The following is a 22,044-nucleotide window of genomic DNA, read 5'->3' as shown; positions in this document are numbered from 1 at the left end:
CCTGGGGAGACGGATATCCCGGGAGAGGGTCTGCTAGCCTGGGGAAGAGGGATATATCGGGCGATGGGGTATGGGCCTGGGGAGAGGGATCTACCAGACGATGGATGTGTGCGCCTGAATTCATGCTCGGGCTTCAGCTAATAACCCTCCCTCGTGGTCGTTATTCATGTGTGAGGTTTGATAGGATGTCTTCGCTATTTGGTCGATAGAAGCATTACAGCCACGTTCAGTCCTGTCCTTATCCGATATCCATGCATGCACACTCCTAGCAGGAGTTGCAGGATGGGAAAGGAGCTGGTCTCAGCTGTTTTGCTTAACTAACCCAGAAACACTCATCTAAAATCATCTGTTGTGTCTTATTTGACTGTTCTGTGCTAAATGCAAACTTTATCTGGACACTTTCTTGGAAATAATAAATCTTGTAAATCTTCAAAGTAAAACAGCTAGTCTGTTGTAGTGAATTGGTCACTACCAACTGCATCGGGAAGGTGTAATCACTTTTGAAAGGTATTTGCTCCCTATCCAAGGTCTCTATATACATGCCTTCTTTGGACAACCTGTTCTCAAAACTCTGGCAGTCCTGGTCTGAAATTGCTTGCTAGGAGATGTATAGGGACTCTTGGATTTTTGCTCCCTCCCTGTGGGGAATCCTCTGGCCTATTCTGGGCAGCTCCCCACAGTGGTGTGACTGAGAATGAGAGTTCAGAATGTAATGGATCATGGGAGTTAACTTGCATCCAATTGCTCCTTGGTGCACACTATAGGGCTCTGTTCCATGGCATGTTGCATTGTACTGTATAAAGACATTAGGGCAGCCATTGAATAGAATGAATACTGAGGTGCATTCTTTTGACTCTCTGCTGTTCTGACCATTTCTTAATTGTGGTGGTGTTTGTGTAAGATCCACTGGGTATCTGATACAATATTACATTAATGGTTCTGGTTTGGAAATAGTTTTATTAGTTTATATATAAGTAACATTTATCCTTTTCGATCTCATTTAGCATACATCAATTCCTTTGTGTTGTGATCTGATGAGCTTTAGGGAAGCGTTGACACCATAAAAGATTAATATTTGTGATCGAGTTTTTTTTTAAACAAAATTCTGTTGTGCTTTCAGTAGGACACTTTAATTGATCATAGTAATAAAAACATCCATCTCTTTACTTAAAAAGCTGCAGGGTTAAAATTTAGTTCTTTTACAGATCTCTGCTGGAGTGGTCTGGCATAGTGCCATGTAAATGTTTTGTGGGGGGGGGGAATCATGTGAAGGGAGAACCTCCTTTTAAAACTCTCACATTGCAACATCTGATTGGAAAGGACTCTGACAGGCAAGTGGAGGAAATGTTCCAAGACTGCAAACAACATTTTTAGAACCTTTGGCAAATGTCTGTACTGGCACCAAGCTGCCAGTCTACAGATGGGCAGGAGCAACAGCCTTTTTCTGGTTTGGCTGTAGTTTCAGGCAGCATGCCATGATGGAGTTTGTTGCCTAGACTAGGGCATTTTTTTTATTCGTTCATGGGATGTTAGGCGTCCCTGGCAAGGCCAGCCTTTATTGCCCATCCCTGATTGCCCTTGAGAAGATGGTGATGAGCTGCCGCCTTGAACCGCTGCAGTCCGTGTGGTGAAGGTACTCTCATAGTGTTGTTAGGAAGGGAGTTCCAGGATTTTGACCCAGTGACGATGAAGGAACGGCGATATGTGATTTGGAGGGGAACTTGGAGATGATAGTGTTCCCATGTGCCTGTTGCCCTTGTCTTTCTAGGCAGTAGAGGTCACGGGTTTGGGAGATGCTGTCGAAGGAGCCTTGGCGAGTTGCTGCAGTGCATCTTGTAGATGGTACACACTGCAGCCACAGTGTGCTGGTGGTGGAGAGAGTGAATGTTTAAGGTGATAGATGGGGTGCCAATCAAGCGGGCTGCTTTGCCCTGTATGGTATCGAGCTTCTTGAGTGTTGTTGGAGCTGCACTAATCCAGACAAGTGGAGAGTATTCCATCACATTCCTGACTTGTGCCTTGTAGATGGTGGAAAGGCTTTGGGGAGTCAGGAGGTGAGACACTTGCTGCAGAATACCCAGCCTCTGACCTGCTCTTGTAACCACAGTATTTATGTGGCTGGTCCAGTTAAGTTTCTGGTCTATGGTGACCCCCCCAGGATGTTGATGGGGGATTTGGCGATGGTAATGCCGTTGAATGTCATGGGGCGGTGGTTAGACGCTCCCTTGTTGGATCTCACAGTTCTTGCCCAGATGCCCTGCAGGCACCTCCAATACCCTTCTTTCCCTCAGCAGTAATTCTGTTCCTCCAATACAGAAGGTACCCAGGTGAATGGTCAGTTGACAAACTTTGCATCCATGGAAGAGAGGATTTTTGAGCTGAACCCCTGCAGTTTCTAGGTGTTGTCTGAGCAACTGAGACACCGTGGTTGAATCTGCTGTAGCCTTTAGTGACCGTATAGATTAATCCGGGTCCGAGAGGGGACTTTTTTTTAAAATTTGAGTTATTTTGTCTCGGAAAAAGTCAGGACACTGACTTATCCTCAGTCTCCAAGTGATGAAGACATTCATTTACAGGAAATGGTTCAAGCTGGTGTCATTGCTGTAAATTATTCCGATGTTCAATCCAAGGGACTGCCTGCCCACAATACTTCTAAAGAATGCCTCCTTTCACAGCAGCATTTGCCAGTGTCATTGAAGCTATCTTGGGGTTACTTTTCAAGGTTGTAGCTGACAATGTTGGGTGGTCTTTCTTCCGCTCCATGGCTTTTATGTAATCCCTATCCATCATCGCAACCCATCCAGGATATGGTGCACCTATCCATACTTTAGGTTTGTGAAGGCTCAGGCAGTCATCTAGCAGGTACATACCATGTTACTAATCTACTGGAATTTTTTGAGGATGTAACTGGTAGAATAGATAAGGGAGAACCAGTGGATGTGGTGTATTTGGACTTTCAGAAGGCTTTTGATAAGGTCCCACATAAGAGATTAGCGTGTAAAGTTAAGACACATGGGATTGGGGGCAAGGTACTGACTTGGATAGAGAACTGGTTGGCAGACAGGAAGCAAAGAGTTGGAATAAACGGGTCTTTTTCCGAGTGGCAGGCAGTGACTAGTGGGGTACCGCAGGGATCGGTCCCAGGACCCCAGCTATTCACAATATATATTAATGATCTAGACGAGGGAACTAGATGTAATATCTCCAAGTTTGCAGACGACACAAAGCTGGGTGGGCGTATGTGCTGTGAGGAGGATGCCGAGAAACTCCAGTATGATTTGGACAGGTTGGGTGATTGGGCAGATGCAGTACAATGTGGATAAATGCAAGGTTATACACTTTGGTGGCAAAAACAGGAAGGCAGATTATTATCTGAACGGCAATAGATTGGGAGAAGGGGAAGTGCAACGAGACCTGGGTGTCCTTGTGCACCAGTCGCTGAAGGTAAGCATGCAGGTGCAGCAGGCGGTTAAGCAGGCAAATGGTATGTTGGCCTTTGTAGCGAGAGGGTTTGAGTACAGGAACAAGGATGTCTTGCTGCAGTTGTACAGGGCCTTGGTGAGACCACACCTTGAGTATTGTGTGCAGTTTTGGTCGCCTTATCTGAGGAGGGATGTTCTTGCCATGGAGTGCAGTGAAGATTCACCAGACTGATACCTGGGATGGCAGGAATGATGTATGAGGAGAGATTGTGTCGCTTGGGCTTGTACTCACTCGAGTTTAGAAGAATGAGAGGGGATCTCATTGAAAGTTATAAAATTCTAACGGGACTAGACAGACTAGATGCAGGAAGGATGTTCCCGATGGTCGGGGAGTCCAGAACCAGGGGTCACAGTCTAAGGATAAGGGGTAAGCCATTTAGGACAGAGATGAGGAGGAATTTCTTCACCCAGAGAGTGGTGAACCTGTGGAATTCTCTACCACAGAAGGTCTACCACAGAAGGCAGTAGAGGCCAATTCATTGAATATATTCAAGAGGGAGTTAGATATATTTCTTAAGGCTAAAGGGATCAAGGGATATGGGGAGAAGGCAGGGGCAGGGTACTGAGTTTGGATGATCAGCCATGATCGCATTATATGGCGGAGCAGGCTCGAGGGGCCGAATGGCCTACTCTTGCTCATATATTCTATGTTTCTAAGTTACAGGAGCTTGGCTGCTGCTTCAACTATGAGAAGTCTCATCCAGAGCTAAAGCTAGTCAAATTCTTGTGTGTGCTATTTTAGCAAAGTTGTTAACCCATTTAAAATGAACGTCCTCTCTGACATTTTCAAACTTTGATACAGAGCAAGTTATTATGCCTCTGGACAAGTTGTATGACAATAGTGGTATTTAAGAAAAAAACTTGTTTCCTTGTCAAGAACTTCTGATCCATTTTATCCTTCATAAATTGCAGTAGACGCCAAAGGGAATGTGTCTTACTCTGTAGACCAAATCTCTCTGTCCTCTAAGTTTCTTGGTAGGCTCGTCACCAAGTTACAGGTTGCCAAGAAATTTGACACAAGTTTACAGTACAGCAGGAGGCCATTCAGCCTGTCGAGCCTGTGCTAGCTCTTTGCTCAGCCAATCCAGAATTCCACTGCTTTGGTCTCGCTTTGTGGCCCTGTAACTTTCTCTGCTTCAAATATTTGTCCACTCATCCTTTAAAAGATGCCGTGGCCTCTGCCTCAACTACTCCCTGTGGAAGCATTCTGTGCTCCATCAACTCTCTGCACAAAGAAATTTCTCCTTTCCTCGCTCTTAATGACAATTTCAAATTGTCGTCCCCTCTTCTGACACACGCCACCAGAGGAAATTGTCTGTCTTTATTCACCCGATCAAACCTTTCATAACTTAAAAAAAAATTCTAATAAATCTTCTCATAGCCTTCTCTGACCCAGTGCAAATAATCCCAGTTTTGTCAAATCTTTCCTCATATCTTTCATTTTTCTTCTCTGGTATCATCCTGCTGCATCAACACTGTAAGCACGCTGATATTGCATTGTACAAATATATCATTATCTCTCTATTTTTGTACTTCATGCCCCTATTTATAAATCCCAGAGCACTATTGACCCTTTTTTAATGGCTTTATCTACCTATATACTCTCAATTTCAGGGAATTGACTGCTTACAGGTCTCTGTTCATCCACACTCTTCAGCATCTTTCTGCTGTTTATGCTGCCATTCCTTGTGTTTGTTCCCCAAATGAATTCCCTCACCCTTTCACATTAAATTGCATCTGCTACCACCAACCTGTCCATGTCCTGAAGCCTTTTACAGCCTGCTTCATTATTTGCCAAACCCCCTACTTATGTGTTGTCAGCAAATGATGTTCTAGTGCTAACCCTTGGGTACACCACCTTTAACCCTTCCCCAATTCGTGCTGCATCCATTAACTCTAATTCTTTGTTTCCTGTCCGTTAACATACATTCTATGCTGCTATTTATAGAATGCACCTGAATAGTTGAGGTATCTTATCAAATGCCGTTTGAAAATCCATAGGCACCAAATCTGCTTCATTTCCTTTATCCATCAGTGACTTCAAAAAAACTTAAATTTGCCAAACACATTTTGCCTTTAACGAATCGATGCTAGCTGTCCTATCTCATGTATTTCTTAATGTTCGTGTTTCACTTGATTTGTATTTTATATTCAGTCACCAGGGAACCCACAGGATTACTGAGGTTGTTTCGCCAATTCCACGGCTGCTTACCAGGCACCCTTGAAACAGCTATCCATATGTAACCTATGGAAGGCAGTTACATGGAGTAACTTGCATACCTTCACTAAATATTACTTGGATTTGGCTGACCTGGAAGATGATTAATTTGGCAGATCAGTCAGAATGACTGGAGTCTTTATCCCTCCTCCTCACTACTTGGTCAGTCTCCCATAGGATGTGATCTGTAGAAGAAAGAAGGATTACCTACTTGCCTTGTAGGGTTGTATTTACCCTTCTCCGAAGTTTCCTCCACACATTATGCTCTCATTTGGCAGTCACGTAGCTCTTGCAGAAGTGCAAGTAGTTGCTATATTAATGGCCCAGAAATTCGGGTCGGGGGCTTCCCGCGGGTGCAAGCCCCCGACCTGCACTTACCTTGCGCGCCAGCCGTTGAGCTGTGGGCCCTGTGGAATTCCGATCCGGGGCCTGCTCCAACTGCCGACGCGCAGTGCTTGCGTATCCCAGGGGCGCAGTTAGTTTGAAGCGGGCCATGGAGAGCCAATCTGAGCAGGGAATGTCCATTCATCCTTATAAATACTACGGGCCCCAAAACATCACTAAATCTTCAAATAATTTTTTTTTTTAAATCACATTTTTAAAATAAACTATAAATTACATGAATAACTATTTTAAACAATTTAAATTTTTGAAAAAAATAATTTTATTTTCTAATGGGGCTAAAAATAAACTTACCTTGCTTTAAAGTATTTATAAAAAATAATAAACCTGTGGAAAAAATGTTTTAATTTTAATTAATTCACCACTTACCTTGTAAAAAGCAGGCCTTGCGCCTGATTTTTATATGTGTAACTCCTGGAGACTTACCCTCCCGGGAAAACCTGCAAAAAAAAAACCGTAAGTTCGATGCGCACGCGCAGCCTCTCCGGTGCACGCGTTTGAACTCTGAACCCCTTCTTTCAGGGGAACGGAAGTGCCGGTTTCCCGCGCATGCGCAGTGCGTGCAGGAAACCGGCACTTCCATTGGGCCTACGGGTGAGTACCCCGTGCGTACTCACCCGTGGAGACCTGAAGTTCTGGGCCATTGTCTTTTTCAGGAAATGTGTCGGGTCAAAATGAACTGATGCTTCGGGACAGGGAGACCCTTTTAAGTGGTCACGAGGAGGATACTTCTGGGGTTGTAACGTGGCGAAGCAATCTAAAGGGATGTTGTTCCTTGATTTTTTTTTTCTGTAGTGGGTAGCTGATTTCCCTAACTGGAATAGGTAGGCTTGGAGGGAGGAGAATGTGGTTTAGTGTGCTGCTGGGGCATGTCACTGAATACTGGGAGACACTTGCCCATCCAAACCACTTGAAGCAAATTTGGCGTGTTGTAATGCCCAAGGTGTTGATGCTGCAGTTTTGTACCCTGTTGGCAATGCCAGCGAACAGATGAAGTCTTGACAATCAGTCCTGTTTTTAAAAAATATATATTTTAAAGAAATACAATTAACTTCTGTTTTTTTTTAATAGTTTCTTTAACAGAAGTACAGTGCTCCATTGCCTTAGTTGGAAAAGGCAGCAGGTATTGTAGCAGGGCAGCAGGCCCCAGATACAGCTCCCGCCCAGTCTGTGTCGAGTTAGCCCATTTATGTCCAGCCACTACATTTGGACTCGGCACCTCTTGGCCAGTAGGGGAAAATTCGGCTACTGCTTCCACTTTCCGGGAATCCTTGCTGGAAAGTGTGTGGTAAGGACAGGATCAGGCTCCGCTGTGATGACCCTGATGGTTGACTAACCTGCCAAAACTCACTGTCTAGGCTCACACATGAAGAATGACCAGTTGGCTAATTACAAGAGAGGGACCAAACCTGTGGAGCTGTACTCCCGCGTGAATTAGGAGAGGGGAAGGGAAAACGCTGCTGATGGCATCAGGGGAATTTATTCAGAGTCTGACTACACAAGGAAGCTGGATTACCATCAACAAAGATAGCTATAATGGGCTTTATGACTCTTCATGTCGTAAAACAACAGCTCTGTGGCCTGTGCCATCATCAGTAGTTGCCTACTCAGACTTGCTACCTGGGCTCCACTAACATTTTTTACTAACTCCATTTACAAGCTTCTCTGAAATCTGTTTCGAGGACAGAGTTGATAGCTGATGGCACTGGGGGGTTACTACATGCTGCCCCTTGGCAACGTTATCCAGAAACACTGTCAGGTTTCGCATGTACGCTGACGACACCCAGCTCTACCTCATCGCCATCTCTCTCAACCCTTCCACTGTGTAGAATTGTCCCGCTGCTTGTCCGAAATCCAGTCCTGGATGAGCAGAAATTTCCTCCAACTAAATATTGGGAAGACCATTGTTTTCGGTCCCCACCACAAATTCTGTTCCCTAGCTACTGACTCCATCCCTCTCCCTGGTCACTGTCGCTGTCTGAGGGTGAACCAGACTGTTCGCCACCTTCGTGTCCTATTTGACCCCGAGGTGAGCTTCCGATCACACATCCGCTCCATCACTAAAACTGCATACTTCCAGCTCCGTAACCTCGTCTGATTTTGCCATTCCCATTTGCAACATTTTCACAGCATGTTCTTTCAATTCCTTCCTCCCCTCCTAAACACCCCCCCCCCCCCCGGTCTCTGCACCTGCTTAATATCTGTTACATCTCCAGCTTTTTCCAGTTCTGATGAAGGGTCCCAGACCTGAAACGTTAATTCTGTTTCTCTCTCCACGGATGCTGCCTGGCCTGCTGAGTATTTCCAGCATTTTCTGTTATTTTAAAATTCTCATCCTTGTTTTCAAATCCCAATATGGCCTCGCCCCTCCCTATCTCTAACACCCTACAACCTTCCGAGATTTCTGTGCTCCTTCAATTTTGAGCTTTTGCGCATCCGCGATTTTAATCGCTCCACCATTGGCAGCCGTGCTTTCAGCTGCCTGGGCCCTAAGCTCTGGAATTCCCTCCCTAGGCGCCTCCGCCTCCTCTTAGACGCTCCTTAAATTTGACCAACCTGTCCTAATATCTCCTTTTGTGGCTCTACGTCAAATTTTGTTTGATATTTTTTCCTGTGAAGTGCCTTGGGACATTTTACTAAGGTAAAGGTGCAATATAAATGCAAGTTGTTATTGAAATTTCTCCAGTTTTTCTGTCTCAACAGGAATTGGTGTCTGGGGGGCGGGAGAGAAATAGAGATCTCGGGAGTTATGTCTGCTGAGAGTAGACAGGAGAGACCATAATGCAAGTGATAATTCAAAAGCAATAACTAAAAAACCATTGGAGGTCAGAAAGAATATAAATGAGTGTCTATTAATAGAGGCATTTTGCTGCTAAGCCCCCTTACACTTCAAGCGAATTTCTTCACGTTTAGGTACATATCCCATGGTTTTCCATTTTGTTTGGTCTGGTTTGTTGGGTGGGGAGACGGCAGGGTGAGGGGCAGGAGGGAGAGATGTGCTTCCAGATGATAATGATCAGAAGTGTGTCATTTGAATGCCATAGAAAGCCTCTCATCCCCCAGACAATCAGGGAAGAGTGGAGTTTATGCTTTGCATTGGCCCTTGTGGTCTACCACAAGTGGAGTCGGAGGGTTGGGTTCCAGTTCACGCGTTCCTAATTTTGCCTTCTGGTGATCATTAGATGTTGCTATGCTTTTTGATAACATGGAGGTGGCTGTAAAGTAGACAGTAGTGATGTGTTTCTGGGGAAGCTTTAAGTTATAGGTTACGTAGCTTAGGGGTTCTGCCAGTTTCTGCTAGAGTTTAGTGGAGTACATTTGACAGACATTGGATTTGGGACAAGTGGTTTATAATCTGCCATTTGCTCTTCTGAACAGTGATCATGTTATGGGAAATTGGACTAGTTGCTGGATGGTCTGATCTGCCCTCTGAATACACCTGTTTTGTTTCCCTTTTTTATTAGAAGAAAAGTTCATGTGTTGGTTTGCATATTGGTGCAGTTATTTATAGTGTTTGCTTGGCATTTACAGAAGCATGCATTAATCTAATGGCAGGCCAGTTTAGAGAACTACGGTGGTCATTCAGGGGAATTTCATTGGAATCGAGTGCAAAGGGGTTAGCCTGTCTTTTCTGAGCGAGTCACACTTCTTGTGATGCCTGAGAAGGAGATGTATAACCATCTTTTTATATCGCCATTTTCTTCCTTCTATAGGGCTGTGTTGGGGAGGAGGATCTTGGGTAGGGAATAGGATCCAGGCTGGTACTTTGCCAGTTCTAAATGGACATGTATTTTTATTTTTAACACATCACCTTTGGTGTTCCCTTTTAGTCAGTTTTTAAAATCCAACAAATGGCCCAACCATTTTCTCATGAGTGCTCTGTGCAGGATACCAAACTGTGCCGTACAATTCAATCTAAAGAAAATGCTTGTGGATATTGAATGGTAAAGGCTCTGTGTTTGATGTGTTTTAGTTACTGATGTGCTATCCACACATGCTCATCTCAACAGTAAATGTCTTTCTAGGTGCTCTGTGTACACAGGATAACTGAAACCGCAAAAGTAAATTATAAGCCAGTAACTCAGTTGAGTGGTTCTGGTGACCTCATAAATTAACTTGAAGGGGTGCATAATCATAAAAGTGTTCTTTTTAAGTCATCTTTCATACCATTGTGATCCAGTCTGGCATTTTATTTTCAAAATGCCTTTCTGATGCTGTATGGAATTAACACAGTATGACACAGTAAATCTGTGATGTTGTGAACTTGTGACAAAGGCTTAAGTTTATAAGATTGTGCGACTAATGAATTACTCAGTCATCATTTTGGTCACCAATATGGCTAAATTTATTTAAAACTTAAAAACCTCAGCTGACTCTCTTGACTCCCACTAATCTGTGATGCTCCATATGTGTTTTGAGCAAGGTATTCCGAGGTAAATTCCAACCACTTTTCCTTTCTCCCCTTCTCCAACAGCCACTGCTATTTGCTTTGGTCTGGTAACCACACCGCTTGGGAGTTGCTGACCGCTGTTAAATAAATTAAACTTTGACTTCTGTTTTTAGCAGTAGATCAGTTGAAAATTCCCTGTCTTGTATTCACTGTACTAAATGCAGTACATGTGCACATATACAGCACCCAGATAGCCTCTAGTGTGAAATACAAATAGCTGTAAATGGGAAAACAAATAGTTGGACTTTCCTCGCTGTCAGTTTTTTCCGTTCAAAATCTGTATGTGGTTAAGGGCAGTGTTTAGGGAAATCCCTTTCTGGTTTGCTGTACAACTACCCAGTGTTATACTTGTTTTTTATTCGGAAATAATTCTTACCGTGTTAAAAGTGGCCATTTTCTAGCGTATGGTGTCAGTGAGCGGTATACTGTGATAAATATAGCATCAGAGCTGCCTGTCATTAATTTTCTTTCAGTTTCGGGAGTACGTACTGAAGACGTGACAATGAGATTAAAATATGCAGAGTTTATAAGGAACTTGTTTTAAAAGTTTTATTCCTGTGAAGTGCCTTGGGATGTTTTACTATGTTAAAGGTGCTATATAAATACAAGTTGTTGTTTATTCATGGGTAATTTTCATTGCTGTTTGACCATGCATGAGAAAATACGCATTTGGATGGATTGCATTCGGCCAGGCTGTGCCAAAGAGCATAATTCGACCCGTCACAATACTTCCTGGCCTATTATTTAAAAAGTGACTTAAAACTCTACTTGTGGCTGTAGAAATCACAATTGGCTGACCTCTTAATAAAACGTAACTGCATTTGGCTTAATCAATGTACTGCAAGAAAAAGATTTGCTTAAACCATTATAGCTCAGTGCTTTCGTGCTCTTAATTCCTCACCACAAATTTCTCTCGGCATTATCACCCATAGTAGCAGGCCTGTCACCAGCAACACTTCATAATATTACGTAGCTCAAGGTACTCCCCAGACACAGCCCAAGTTTGTGACACAAAATTAGTAATTGCTCTGCCAGGTGTTGGTCCCAGTTCCAGTGGACCTCACAGGAAAATTTCACAAGTCCGCCCTTACCGTTTACTGAAACCCTACTGATAACTCTGCCTAATATTCCCACCTTCCTTTTTCCACTTTCAGATTGGCCGCTGAGGGAAGCAGGAAATGACGGAATACAAACTGGTAGTGGTAGGAGCTGGTGGTGTGGGAAAGAGTGCCTTAACTATCCAGTTGATTCAGAACCACTTTGTGGATGAATACGATCCAACAATTGAGGTAAGTGGGCTCAGTCCTGAGAGTGCGGGGAGGGTGGGTAGGTTCTTAAAGTAATTTAGGCAGATTTTTATTCATGTTTAAGTTTGAAATGATACTGTATTCTTTGTTGTAGTCAAAAAAAATCCTAGTTTCTCAAGTCTTTCAAAAACAGCGTTGCACTATTCCAAAACTCCAGTATTCGCTCTGTTATTGATACCGATAACATCCACTACTCCAACTGTGGCCAATTCATGCATCAGCTTTGGCTCTATGGTATCACTCTTGCCTCTGAGTCAGAAGGTTGTGGGTTCAAGCCCCACTCCAGAGACTAGAGCACATAATCTAAGCTGACACTTGTACAGTACTGAGGGAGTGCGGCACTGTCATGGGTGCTGTCTTTCGGATGAGACGTTAAATTGAGGCCCCATCTTCCCTCGGGTGGATGTAAAGGATCCCATCATACTATTTCGGAGAGGAGCAAGGGAGCTCTCCCTGGGTGACCTGGCCAATATTCATACCTCAACCAACGTCATTAAAACCCAAAAGGAAAAGTGATCCAACCATGGCTAACAAAAGAAATTAAATCAAAGGAGGAAGCTTATAAAGTTGCCAGAAAAAGCGGTCAGTCTGAGGATTGGGATCTTTTTAGAAATCAGCAAAGGGGGGCCAAGAAATTGATAGAAAGGGAAAATGGAATATAAGCACAAACTAGCGAAATATAAAAACGGATTGTAAAAGCTTCTATAGGTATATGAAAAGGAAAAGACTCGCAAAGGTAAATGTGGGTCCTTTACAGTCAGATGGGAGAATTTATAATGGGGAATAAGGAAATGGCAGAGAAATTAAATAAATACTTTGTTTCTGTTTTCACGGAGGAAGACACAAAACCTCCCAGAAATATGAGAAAACCAAGGGTGTGGTGAGAATGAAGAGCTTAAAGAAATTATTAGTAAAAAAAAAACAGTACTAGCAAAATTAATGGGACTAAAAGTCGATAAATCCCAAGGATCGGATGACCTACAACCTAGGGTTTTGAAAGAGGTGGCCATTGGGATAGTGGCGCATTGGTTGTCATCTTCCAAAATTCTATAGATTCTGGAGCGGTCCCTGCAGATTGGAGGATAGCGAATGTAACCCCGCTATTTAAGAAAGGAGAGAGAGAAAACGGGGAACTACAGACCTGTTAGCCTCATCAGTAGTTGGGAAAATGCTGGAATCTATTATAAAGGATGCAATAACTGGGCACTTAGAAACTAATAAGATTGGGCAGTGTCAACATGGATTTATGAAAGGGAAATCCTGTTTAACAAACCTATTGGAGTTCTTTGAGGTAGTAACTAGTGAAGCAGACAATGGGGAACCAGTAGATGTGTATTTGGATTTTCAGAAGGCCTTCAATAAGGTCCCACACAAGAGGTTGGTGAACAAAATTAGGGCACATGGAATTAATGGGTTAATATACTAGCATGGATTGAGAATTGGTTAACAGACAGAAAACAAAGAGTAGGGATAAACGGGTCTTTTTCAGGATGGCAGGCTGTGACTAGTGACTGGGTACCACAATGATCGGTGCTTGGACCCCAGCTATTCGCAATCTGTATCAATGATTTGGGTGAGGGGACTAAATGTAACATTTCCAAATTTGCTGATAATACAAAGCTAGGTGTCAGTCAGTTGTGAAGAGGCTTCAAGGGGATCTCGACAGGTTCTGAGTGGGCGAGAACATAGCAGATGGAATATAATGTGGATAAATGTGAAGTTAACCACTGGTAGAAAAAACAGAAAGGCAGAGTATTTCCTAAATGATGAAAGATTGGGGAATGCAGATGCTGAAAGGGACCTGGGTGTCCTTGTACATGAGTCACTGAAAGTGAATGTGCAGGTGCAGCAAGAGCATTAGGAAGGCAAATGGTATGCTGGCCTTCATTACAAGAGGATTTGAGTACAGGAGTAAAGAAGTCTTACTCCAATTATATAGGGCCTTGGTGAGACCACACCTGGAGTACTGTGTACAATTTTGGTCTCTACCTAAGGAAGGATATACTTGCCATGGAGGGAGTGCAACAAAGGTTCACGAGATTGATTCCTGGGATGGCGGGACTGTCGTATGAGAAGAGATCGAGTAAACTAGGCCTGTATTCTCTTGAATTCCGAAGAATGAGAGGGGATCTCATTGAAGCATACAAAATTATTACAGGGCTTGATGGGGTGGATGCCGGGAGAATGTTTCCCTTGGCTGGGGAGTCTAGAACCAGGGGCCACAGCCTCAGGATAAAGGGTAGGCCATCTGCATTAACTGTCCCTGATTATCCCATATCTTTCTAGGTGTTAACTGTTGTCCCTTATAGTCTATAGGAATTTTCCTTATACTGACAGGTTGATTGGTCTGTAATTTCCTGACTTCTCTTTCCCCTTTTTGAACAGGTGTGTAACATTCACCACCCTCCAGTTCTTGGTATTCCTGTTTCCAAAGAATTTGGGAAAACTGTGCTTAGTGCTTCTGCCGTTTCATAACTGAAGTGTAGACCATCCGGGCCTGATGACTTATTAACTTTGACTCCCATGAGCTCTTTCAAAACAGTTTCCATTTTAAGAGTGTTTTCTTCACTTTTCCTGCAGCTTCCTTTGTATGCACAGAAGCAACTCCTTTTACTCCTTGTAAGAATCTGTTGTAGTCTGCACTCTATCCATCTTGAATATAAGTCTACTGTTTTATCTGCCAGTTTTTCTGTACAGTTAATCTGAGCTAGGTCCCATTTCATTTGCTTGTTTCCATCTCAGATTCTTATTTTTCACTTGTCTATCTGACTGTAAACCTAATGCTGTGATTGTTGGCCCTTAACTGTTCTCCTACCTTCCAGTAGCTTGCTTGACCTGGTTCACTAGCCAGGACCAGGTCTAGTACTATATATTTCCTGGTTGGACTTGTAATGAAATGGCTTCGGAAACAGTCCACAATGCTTCTATGAACCAGTTTGCATAAGCCAAACTTCCATGTACAAGAAACTTTGTGCTATCCGGCACCGACGGGACCGAGCTGTTGCCGTTCCCTCAAAACTGCCGGACACACCAGCATTAATGTTGAAGCATACGGAGCTTTTCATCTCCGTATCTGACAACAAACACTGTTGCTTAGCAACAGCTTCTAAACAGTCGGCCCGTACCTTGGAAGCGTCTCTGTAGCTTAGCAACAGCTTCAGAGAGACTTTCCAGAGCCTGACTGGGGGGAAAAAAAAGCCATGAGAAGAGAAAAAACCAAAACGGCTCCTGATTTTTGCCGGTGGCTCGAGCTTGCCGGACGCTTAGCCTCCGGATAACACAAAGTTTCCTGTAATGCCAAGACCGGATTTCCACCAAATACTAGCGGGGAAGCTTCACCCACTGTTCTCTTGTTGGTGGATCTTTCCCCTAGACATTGTCATTGCTTGGAACTGTGCCCACAAGAGACAGAAGAGCTTTAAAGGATTACACATGCTTATTTTTTTGTACCCTGTCTGCCTATTCTGCATCATTCTGTCGTTCCTAGCCCTAACCCATCTATATTGAGTTGTCTTTGTTTATCACTCCATCACAAAAGTCCAGAATGTAACACTGGCACCTAAGGCAGGATTAAATACATATACATTTTGATTCTCAAATTATACAGTTAAACTTTTATTATTGGTGTAAGATGACTCCTGAAATAAATGTAATTCTGTAAACATCAGTATTTATTAAAGTAAATTTGTGTTCTGTTTCCCCCCTCAGGACTCCTATAGGAAGCAGGTAGTGATTGACGGTGAAACATGTTTATTAGACATTCTGGACACAGCAGGTCAAGAAGAGTATAGCGCTATGAGGGATCAGTACATGAGGACAGGAGAGGGGTTCCTCTGTGTATTTGCCATAAACAATATTAAATCGTTTGCAGATGTTCACTTGTACAGGTGGGTTTAGTGTCTCTCTCTCTCTCTCTCTCTCCATTGCTGCTGCTTTTTATTCCTTTCTAAAAGGCCAGGGACAAGTGAATTTGCTTCAGTTTTAGATTACTAGCTGTCTCTCCATGACCCATCAAATTCAGATGCTAGAGACAAACGTTTATATCTGAAAACCCACCTCTTCTCATGAGCCCTTGATTTTAGAGTGAGATGAGCAGTATTATATTGGAGAAAAGAAACATTTTAGATAAGCTAGTTAGGCTAAAGAAAGGTAAAGTGCCAGAGCCCAATGGGACACATCCTAGGATCCTAAGGGAATTGAGGTTAGGAAATTGCCACGGCCCTTCAAATTCTATTGAGTGTGGATGTAAGGAGGTGCTAGACATGGTAGATGGGCAAGTGCAGTGGAAGTAGTGTACCTGGACTTTAGGAAAGCCTTTGACAAGGTACCACATGGTAGATTATTAGAGAAGATTAGGGGGGTAAGGAATTAGGGGGGAGATAACAAACTGGAACACAATTTAGTTGGAAGGGAAAAGCAGAGAGTAGGAGTTAAGGGCAGTTTTTCCAGAGTGGTTGGAAGTAGGTAGTGCTTTCTCAAAGGGTTCAATTCTGGGGCCATTCTGTTTGTTGTGTATATCAATGATTTGGATCTAGGCCTGGATGCATGTGATAAAATAAAAATCTAATAGTTAACTCTTTAGAAGACCAATGCAAACTGCAAAGGAATACTGATATGATGAGGGAATGGGCTAAAAAGTGGCAGAGGGAATTCATTGCCAGAAAGCCAGGTGATAGAATTTGGTTAAGTAAAACCGCAGTAATTCTGCTCTGATTGGAAGTAGGGTTGGTGCTGTGGACGAGCAGAGGGATTTGGGGGATACAGGTTCACAGGACATTAAATGCAGTACCTCAGGTTGATAAAGCTGTTTTATAAAAAAAAAGATGAAATACCAAATGTTTTCACAAGGTCTGGAATTTGAAATCCAAAAAGTAACGATAAGCCTATATAATACCTTAAGACCTCAGTTTGAGGACTGTGTCATATTGGACTTAACACTATAGGAAGGCTATTGAGGCTTTGGAGAAGGTACAATTAGGATGGTGTCCAGTTTGATGAAATACAAAGATAGACTTGGGGGGAAAAAAAGGAGGCTTTTTCATTGGAACATTAAAGGTAGCTAGAAGCAGACTGTTCTTGAGTAGTTGAGGGGTCTAGAATACAAGATTAAATGAGATTTACAACCGAGAGCAAGAGAAACTTATTTACAGGGCGTTTAGGCAGTGGAATTTACTTCCAGGGTTAGTGATTGAGGCAGAAACTTAAGACAACATTCAAGATTAAATTAGATAGGTGATGAAGGGATATCAGAACAGGGTGGGTAAATGTGATTAGGACAGTTTCTTGTATAGGGAGTAAATGCTGACATGGTCTGCTTGGGCCAAATGGCTTTTTCTATGTTGTAGCTTCTCTATAAATGTTCTGATTAAAAAATTTTAATGCAAGAAATCCCAAGCTGAACCTGACTAAAATTGAGTATGATTGATCTGGTATCTTTCTCCCTGCTGGACCCTGTCCATCTTCCTTTAGGTGAGAGGACAAGGGGGTAGACTTCTTTACACCCAGCACCACCAATCATAGAATAGAATGGTTACAGCACAGAAGGAGGCCAATTGGCCTGTCGAGCCCATACTGGCTCTCTGCAAGAGCACTTCAGCTAGTCCCACTCCCCCTGCCTTTCCCTGCAAAAAATGTTCCTTCAGGTACTTGGCCAATTCCCTTTTGAAAGCCACAATTGAATCTGCTTCCACCACCCTTATAGGCAGTGCATTCTAGATCCTAACCACTCGCTGCGTGGAAAAGTTTTACTTCACGTCGCTTTTGGTTCTTCTGCCAATCACCATAAATCTGTGTCCTCTGGTTCTCGACCCTTCCGCCAGTGGGAACAGTTTCTCTCTAACTACTCTGTCCAGACCCCTCATGATTTTGAACACCTTTATCAAATCTCCTCTCGACCTTCTCTACTTAAAGGAGAACAACCCCAGCTTCTCCAGTCTATCCATGTAATTGAAGTCCCTCATCCCTGGAACCATTCTTGTAAATATTTCCTGCACCCTCTCTAAGGCCTTCACATCCATCCTAAATTAGTGCCCAGAATTGGACCCAATACTCCATACGAGGCCGAACCAGTGTTTTATAAAGGTTCATCATAACTTCCTTGCTTTTGTACTCTGCTTATATTTATGAAGCCCAGGATCCCGTATGCTTTTTTAACCGCTTTCTCAACCTGCCCTGCCACCTTCAGCAATTTGTGCACATTTACCCTCAGGTCTCTCTGTTCATGCACCCACTTTAGGATTGTACCCTTTAGTTTACATTGCCTCTCCTCGTTCTTCCTACCAAAATGTATCACTTTGCACTTTTCTGCGTTAAATTTCATCGACCACGTGTCCGCCCATTCCACCAGCCTGTCTATGTCCTCTTGAAGTCTATCACTATCCTTTTCACTATACTTCCAAGTTTTGTCATCTTCAAATTTTGAAATTGTGCCCTGTACACCCAAGTCTAAGTCGTTAATATATATCAAGAAAAGCAGTGGTCCTAGTACCGGCCCCTGGGGAACACCACTGTGTACCTTCCTCCAGTCCGATAAACAACCATTCACCACAACTCTCTGTTTCCTGTCACTTAGCCAATTTCGCATATATGCTGCCACTGTCCCTTTTTATTCCATGGCCTATTATGTGGCACTTTATCAAATGCCTTTTGGAGGTCCATGTACACAACATCAACCGCATTGCCCTCATCAACCCTCTCTGTTACCTCATCAAAAAACTCGATCAAGTTAGTTAAACACGATTTGCCTTTAACAAATCTGTGCTGGCTTTCCTTAATTAATCCACACTTGTCCAAGTGACTGTTAACTTTGTCCCTGATTATCGTTTCTAAAAACTTCCCCACTACCGAAGTTAAACTGACTGGCCTGTAGTTGCTGGGTTTATTCTTGCACCCTTTTTGAACAAGGGTGTAACATTTGCAATTCTCTAATCCTCTGGCACCACCCCTGTATCCAAGGAGGATTGGAAGATTATGGCCAGTAACTCAGCAATTTCCACCTTTACTTCCCTCAGCATCCTAGGATCCATCCCATCTGGTTCTGGTGACTTATCTACTTTAAGTACAGCCAGCCTTCCTAGTATCTCCTTTATCAATTTTTATCCCATGCAATATCTTAATTACCTCCTTTTCCACAATGACCTCGGCAGCATCTTCCTTGGGAAAGACAAATGCAAAGTACTCATTTAGTACCTCAGCCATGCCCTCTGTTTCCATGCGTAGGTCTCCATTTTGGTCCCTAATTGAACCCACACCACCTCTTACTACCCGTTTACTATTTATATGCCTATAGAAGACTTTTGGATTCCCTTTTATGTTAGCTGCCAATCTATTTGCATACTATCTCTTTGCCCCTCTTATTTCCTTTATCACTTTCCCTATGAACTTTCTATATTCAGCCTGGTAGGGATAGGTAATGTACTTGTTCTGAGAAAGGCAACACCTTGGGATTTAACCATGTAGTCAGTTGAAACCAGCTAAATGTGTAAGGTGGTGCTGACTGTGCCAGTCCTACTGTGTGTCTTTTATTAAAAGCCTCAGGGTATGTCTGTGCAGTCGCGCCGAAAAGTGTGGCCAGGGTGTTGCAACTTTGTCCAAATAGAGGAAAAGAACATGATTGCCTCTAATAAAAGCTTGTTTTCCCTCCATCCTCCCTCCCCCCCTTCTCCTCCCTCCCCTTCTCCTCCCTCCCCTTCTCCTCCCTCCCCTTCTCCTCCCCCCCTTCTCCTCCCCCCCTTCTCCTCCCCCCCCTTCTCCTCCCCCCCCTTCTCCTCCCCCCCCTTCTCCTCCCCCCCTTCTCCTCCCCCCCTTCTCCTCCCCCCTTCTCCTCCCCCCCTTCTCCTCCCCCCCCCTTCTCCTCCCCCCCTTCTCCTCCCCCCCTTCTCCTCCTCCCCCCCCTTCTCCTCCCCCCCTTCTCCTCCCCCCCTTCTCCTCCCCCCCCTTCTCCTCCCCCCTTCTCCTCCCCCCTTCTCCTCCCCCCTTCTCCTCCCCCCCTTCTCCTCCCCCCTTCTCCTCCCCCCTTCTCCTCCCCCCTTCTCCTCCCCCCCTTCTCCCCCCCCCTTCTCCCCCCCCCTTCTCCTCCCCCCCTTCCTCCCCCCCTTCTCCTCCCCCCTTCTCCTCCCCCCTTCTCCTCCCCCCTTCTCCTCCCCCTTCTCCTCCCCCCTTCTCCTCCCCCCTTCTCCTCCCCCCTTCTCCTCCCCCCTTCTCCTCCCCCCCTTCTCCTCCCCCCTTCTCCTCCCCCCCTTCTCCTCCCCCCCTTCTCCTCCCCCCCTTCTCCTCTCCCCCCCTTCTCCTCTCCCCCCCTTCTCCTCTCCCCCCCTTCTCCTCTCCCCCCCCTTCTCCTCTCCCCCCCCTTCTCCTCTCCCCCCCCTTCTCCTCTCCCCCCCTTCTCCTCTCCCCCCCCTTCTCCTCTCCCCCTCCTCCCCCCCTTCTCCTCTCCCCCCCTTCTCCTCTCCCCCCCCTTCTCCTCTCCCCCCCCTTCTCCTCTCCCCCCCTTCTCCTCTCCCCCCCCCTTCTCCTCTCCCCCCCCTTCTCCTCTCCCCCCCCTTCTCCTCTCCCCCCCCTTCTCCTCTCCCCCCCCTTCTCCTCTCCCCCCCCTTCTCCTCTCCCCCCCTTCTCCTCTCCCCCCCCTTCTCCTCTCCCCCCCCTTCTCCTCTCCCCCCCCTTCTCCTCTCCCCCCCCTTCTCCTCTCCCCCCCCTTCTCCTCTCCCCCCCCTTCTCCTCTCCCCCCCCTTCTCCTCTCCCCCCCTTCTCCTCTCCCCCCCCTTCTCCTCTCCCCCCCCCTTCTCCTCTCCCCCCCTTCTCCTCTCCCCCCCCCCTTCTCCTCTCCCCCCCCTTTCTCCTCTCCCCCCCCTTCTCCTCTCCCCCCCCTTCTCCTCTCCCCCCCCCTTCTCCTCTCCCCCCCCTTCTCCTCTCCCCCCCCTTCTCCTCTCCCCCCCCCTTCTCCTCTCCCCCCCCTTCTCCTCTCCCCCCCCTTCTCCTCTCCCCCCCCTTCTCCTCTCCCCCCCCTTCTCCTCTCCCCCCCCTTCTCCTCTCCCCCCCCTTCTCCTCTCCCCCCCCTTCTCCTCTCCCCCCCCTTCTCCTCTCCCCCCCCTTCTCCTCTCCCCCCCCTTCTCCTCTCCCCCCCCTTCTCCTCTCCCCCCCCTTCTCCTCTCCCCCCCCTTCTCCTCTCCCCCCCCTTCTCCTCTCCCCCCCCTTCTCCTCTCCCCCCCCTTCTCCTCTCCCCCCCCTTCTCCTCTCCCCCCCCTTCTCCTCTCCCCCCCCTTCTCCTCTCCCCCCCCTTCTCCTCTCCCCCCCCTTCTCCTCTCCCCCCCTTCTCCTCTCCCCCCCCTTCTCCTCTCCCCCCCCCTTCTCCTCTCCCCCCCCTTCTCCTCTCCCCCCCCTTCTCCTCTCCCCCCCCTTCTCCTCTCCCCCCCCTTCTCCTCTCCCCCCCCTTCTCCTCTCCCCCCCCTTCTCCTCTCCCCCCCCTTCTCCTCTCCCCCCCCTTCTCCTCTCCCCCCCCTTCTCCTCTCCCCCCCCTTCTCCTCTCCCCCCCCTTCTCCTCTCCCCCCCCTTCTCCTCTCCCCCCCCTTCTCCTCTCCCCCCCCTTCTCCTCTCCCCCCCCTTCTCCTCTCCCCCCCCTTCTCCTCTCCCCCCCCTTCTCCTCTCCCCCCCCTTCTCCTCTCCCCCCCCTTCTCCTCTCCCCCCCCTTCTCCTCTCCCCCCCCTTCTCCTCTCCCCCCCCTTCTCCTCTCCCCCCCCTTCTCCTCTCCCCCCCCTTCTCCTCTCCCCCCCCTTCTCCTCTCCCCCCCCCTTCTCCTCTCCCCCCCTTCTCCTCTCCCCCCCTTCTCCTCTCCCCCCCCTTCTCCTCTCCCCCCCCTTCTCCTCTCCCCCCCTTCTCCTCTCCCCCCCCTTCTCCTCTCCCCCCCCTTCTCCTCTCCCCCCCCTTCTCCTCTCCCCCCCCTTCTCCTCTCCCCCCCCTTCTCCTCTCCCCCCCCTTCTCCTCTCCCCCCCCTTCTCCTCTCCCCCCCCTTCTCCTCTCCCCCCCCTTCTCCTCTCCCCCCCCTTCTCCTCTCCCCCCCCTTCTCCTCTCCCCCCCCTTCTCCTCTCCCCCCCCTTCTCCTCTCCCCCCCCCTTCTCCTCTCCCCCCCCCTTCTCCTCTCCCCCCCCTTGCTCCTCTCCCCCCCCTTCTCCTCTCCCCCCCCTTCTCCTC

General features: G+C 46.3%; 1 protein-coding gene across 6 annotated transcripts in view; it reads left to right on the top strand.

The window, feature by feature from the left end:
• nras (NRAS proto-oncogene, GTPase) overlaps window positions 1-22,044 on the top strand; it is a 128,263-nt gene that overhangs the window by 11,099 nt on the left and 95,120 nt on the right. For all 6 annotated transcript variants that reach the window (XR_015081731.1, XR_015081730.1, XM_086011588.1 and 3 more), the window contains exons 2-3: window positions 11,707-11,841; window positions 15,568-15,746. Coding sequence is in view for 4 of the 6 variants with exons in the window: in XM_086011588.1 (XP_085867714.1) it covers window positions 11,731-11,841; window positions 15,568-15,746 (290 nt within the window). In the remaining 2 variants the exon portion in view is untranslated. The remainder of the gene's footprint in view (window positions 1-11,706; window positions 11,842-15,567; window positions 15,747-22,044) is intronic.

Source organism: Somniosus microcephalus, chromosome 18 (assembly GCF_052327205.1).
Source record: "Somniosus microcephalus isolate GS21.2 chromosome 18, FLI_Smic_1.0, whole genome shotgun sequence".
Lineage (NCBI taxonomy): Eukaryota > Metazoa > Chordata > Chondrichthyes > Squaliformes > Somniosidae > Somniosus > Somniosus microcephalus.
This window is presented reverse-complemented; position numbering and strand designations above follow the sequence as displayed.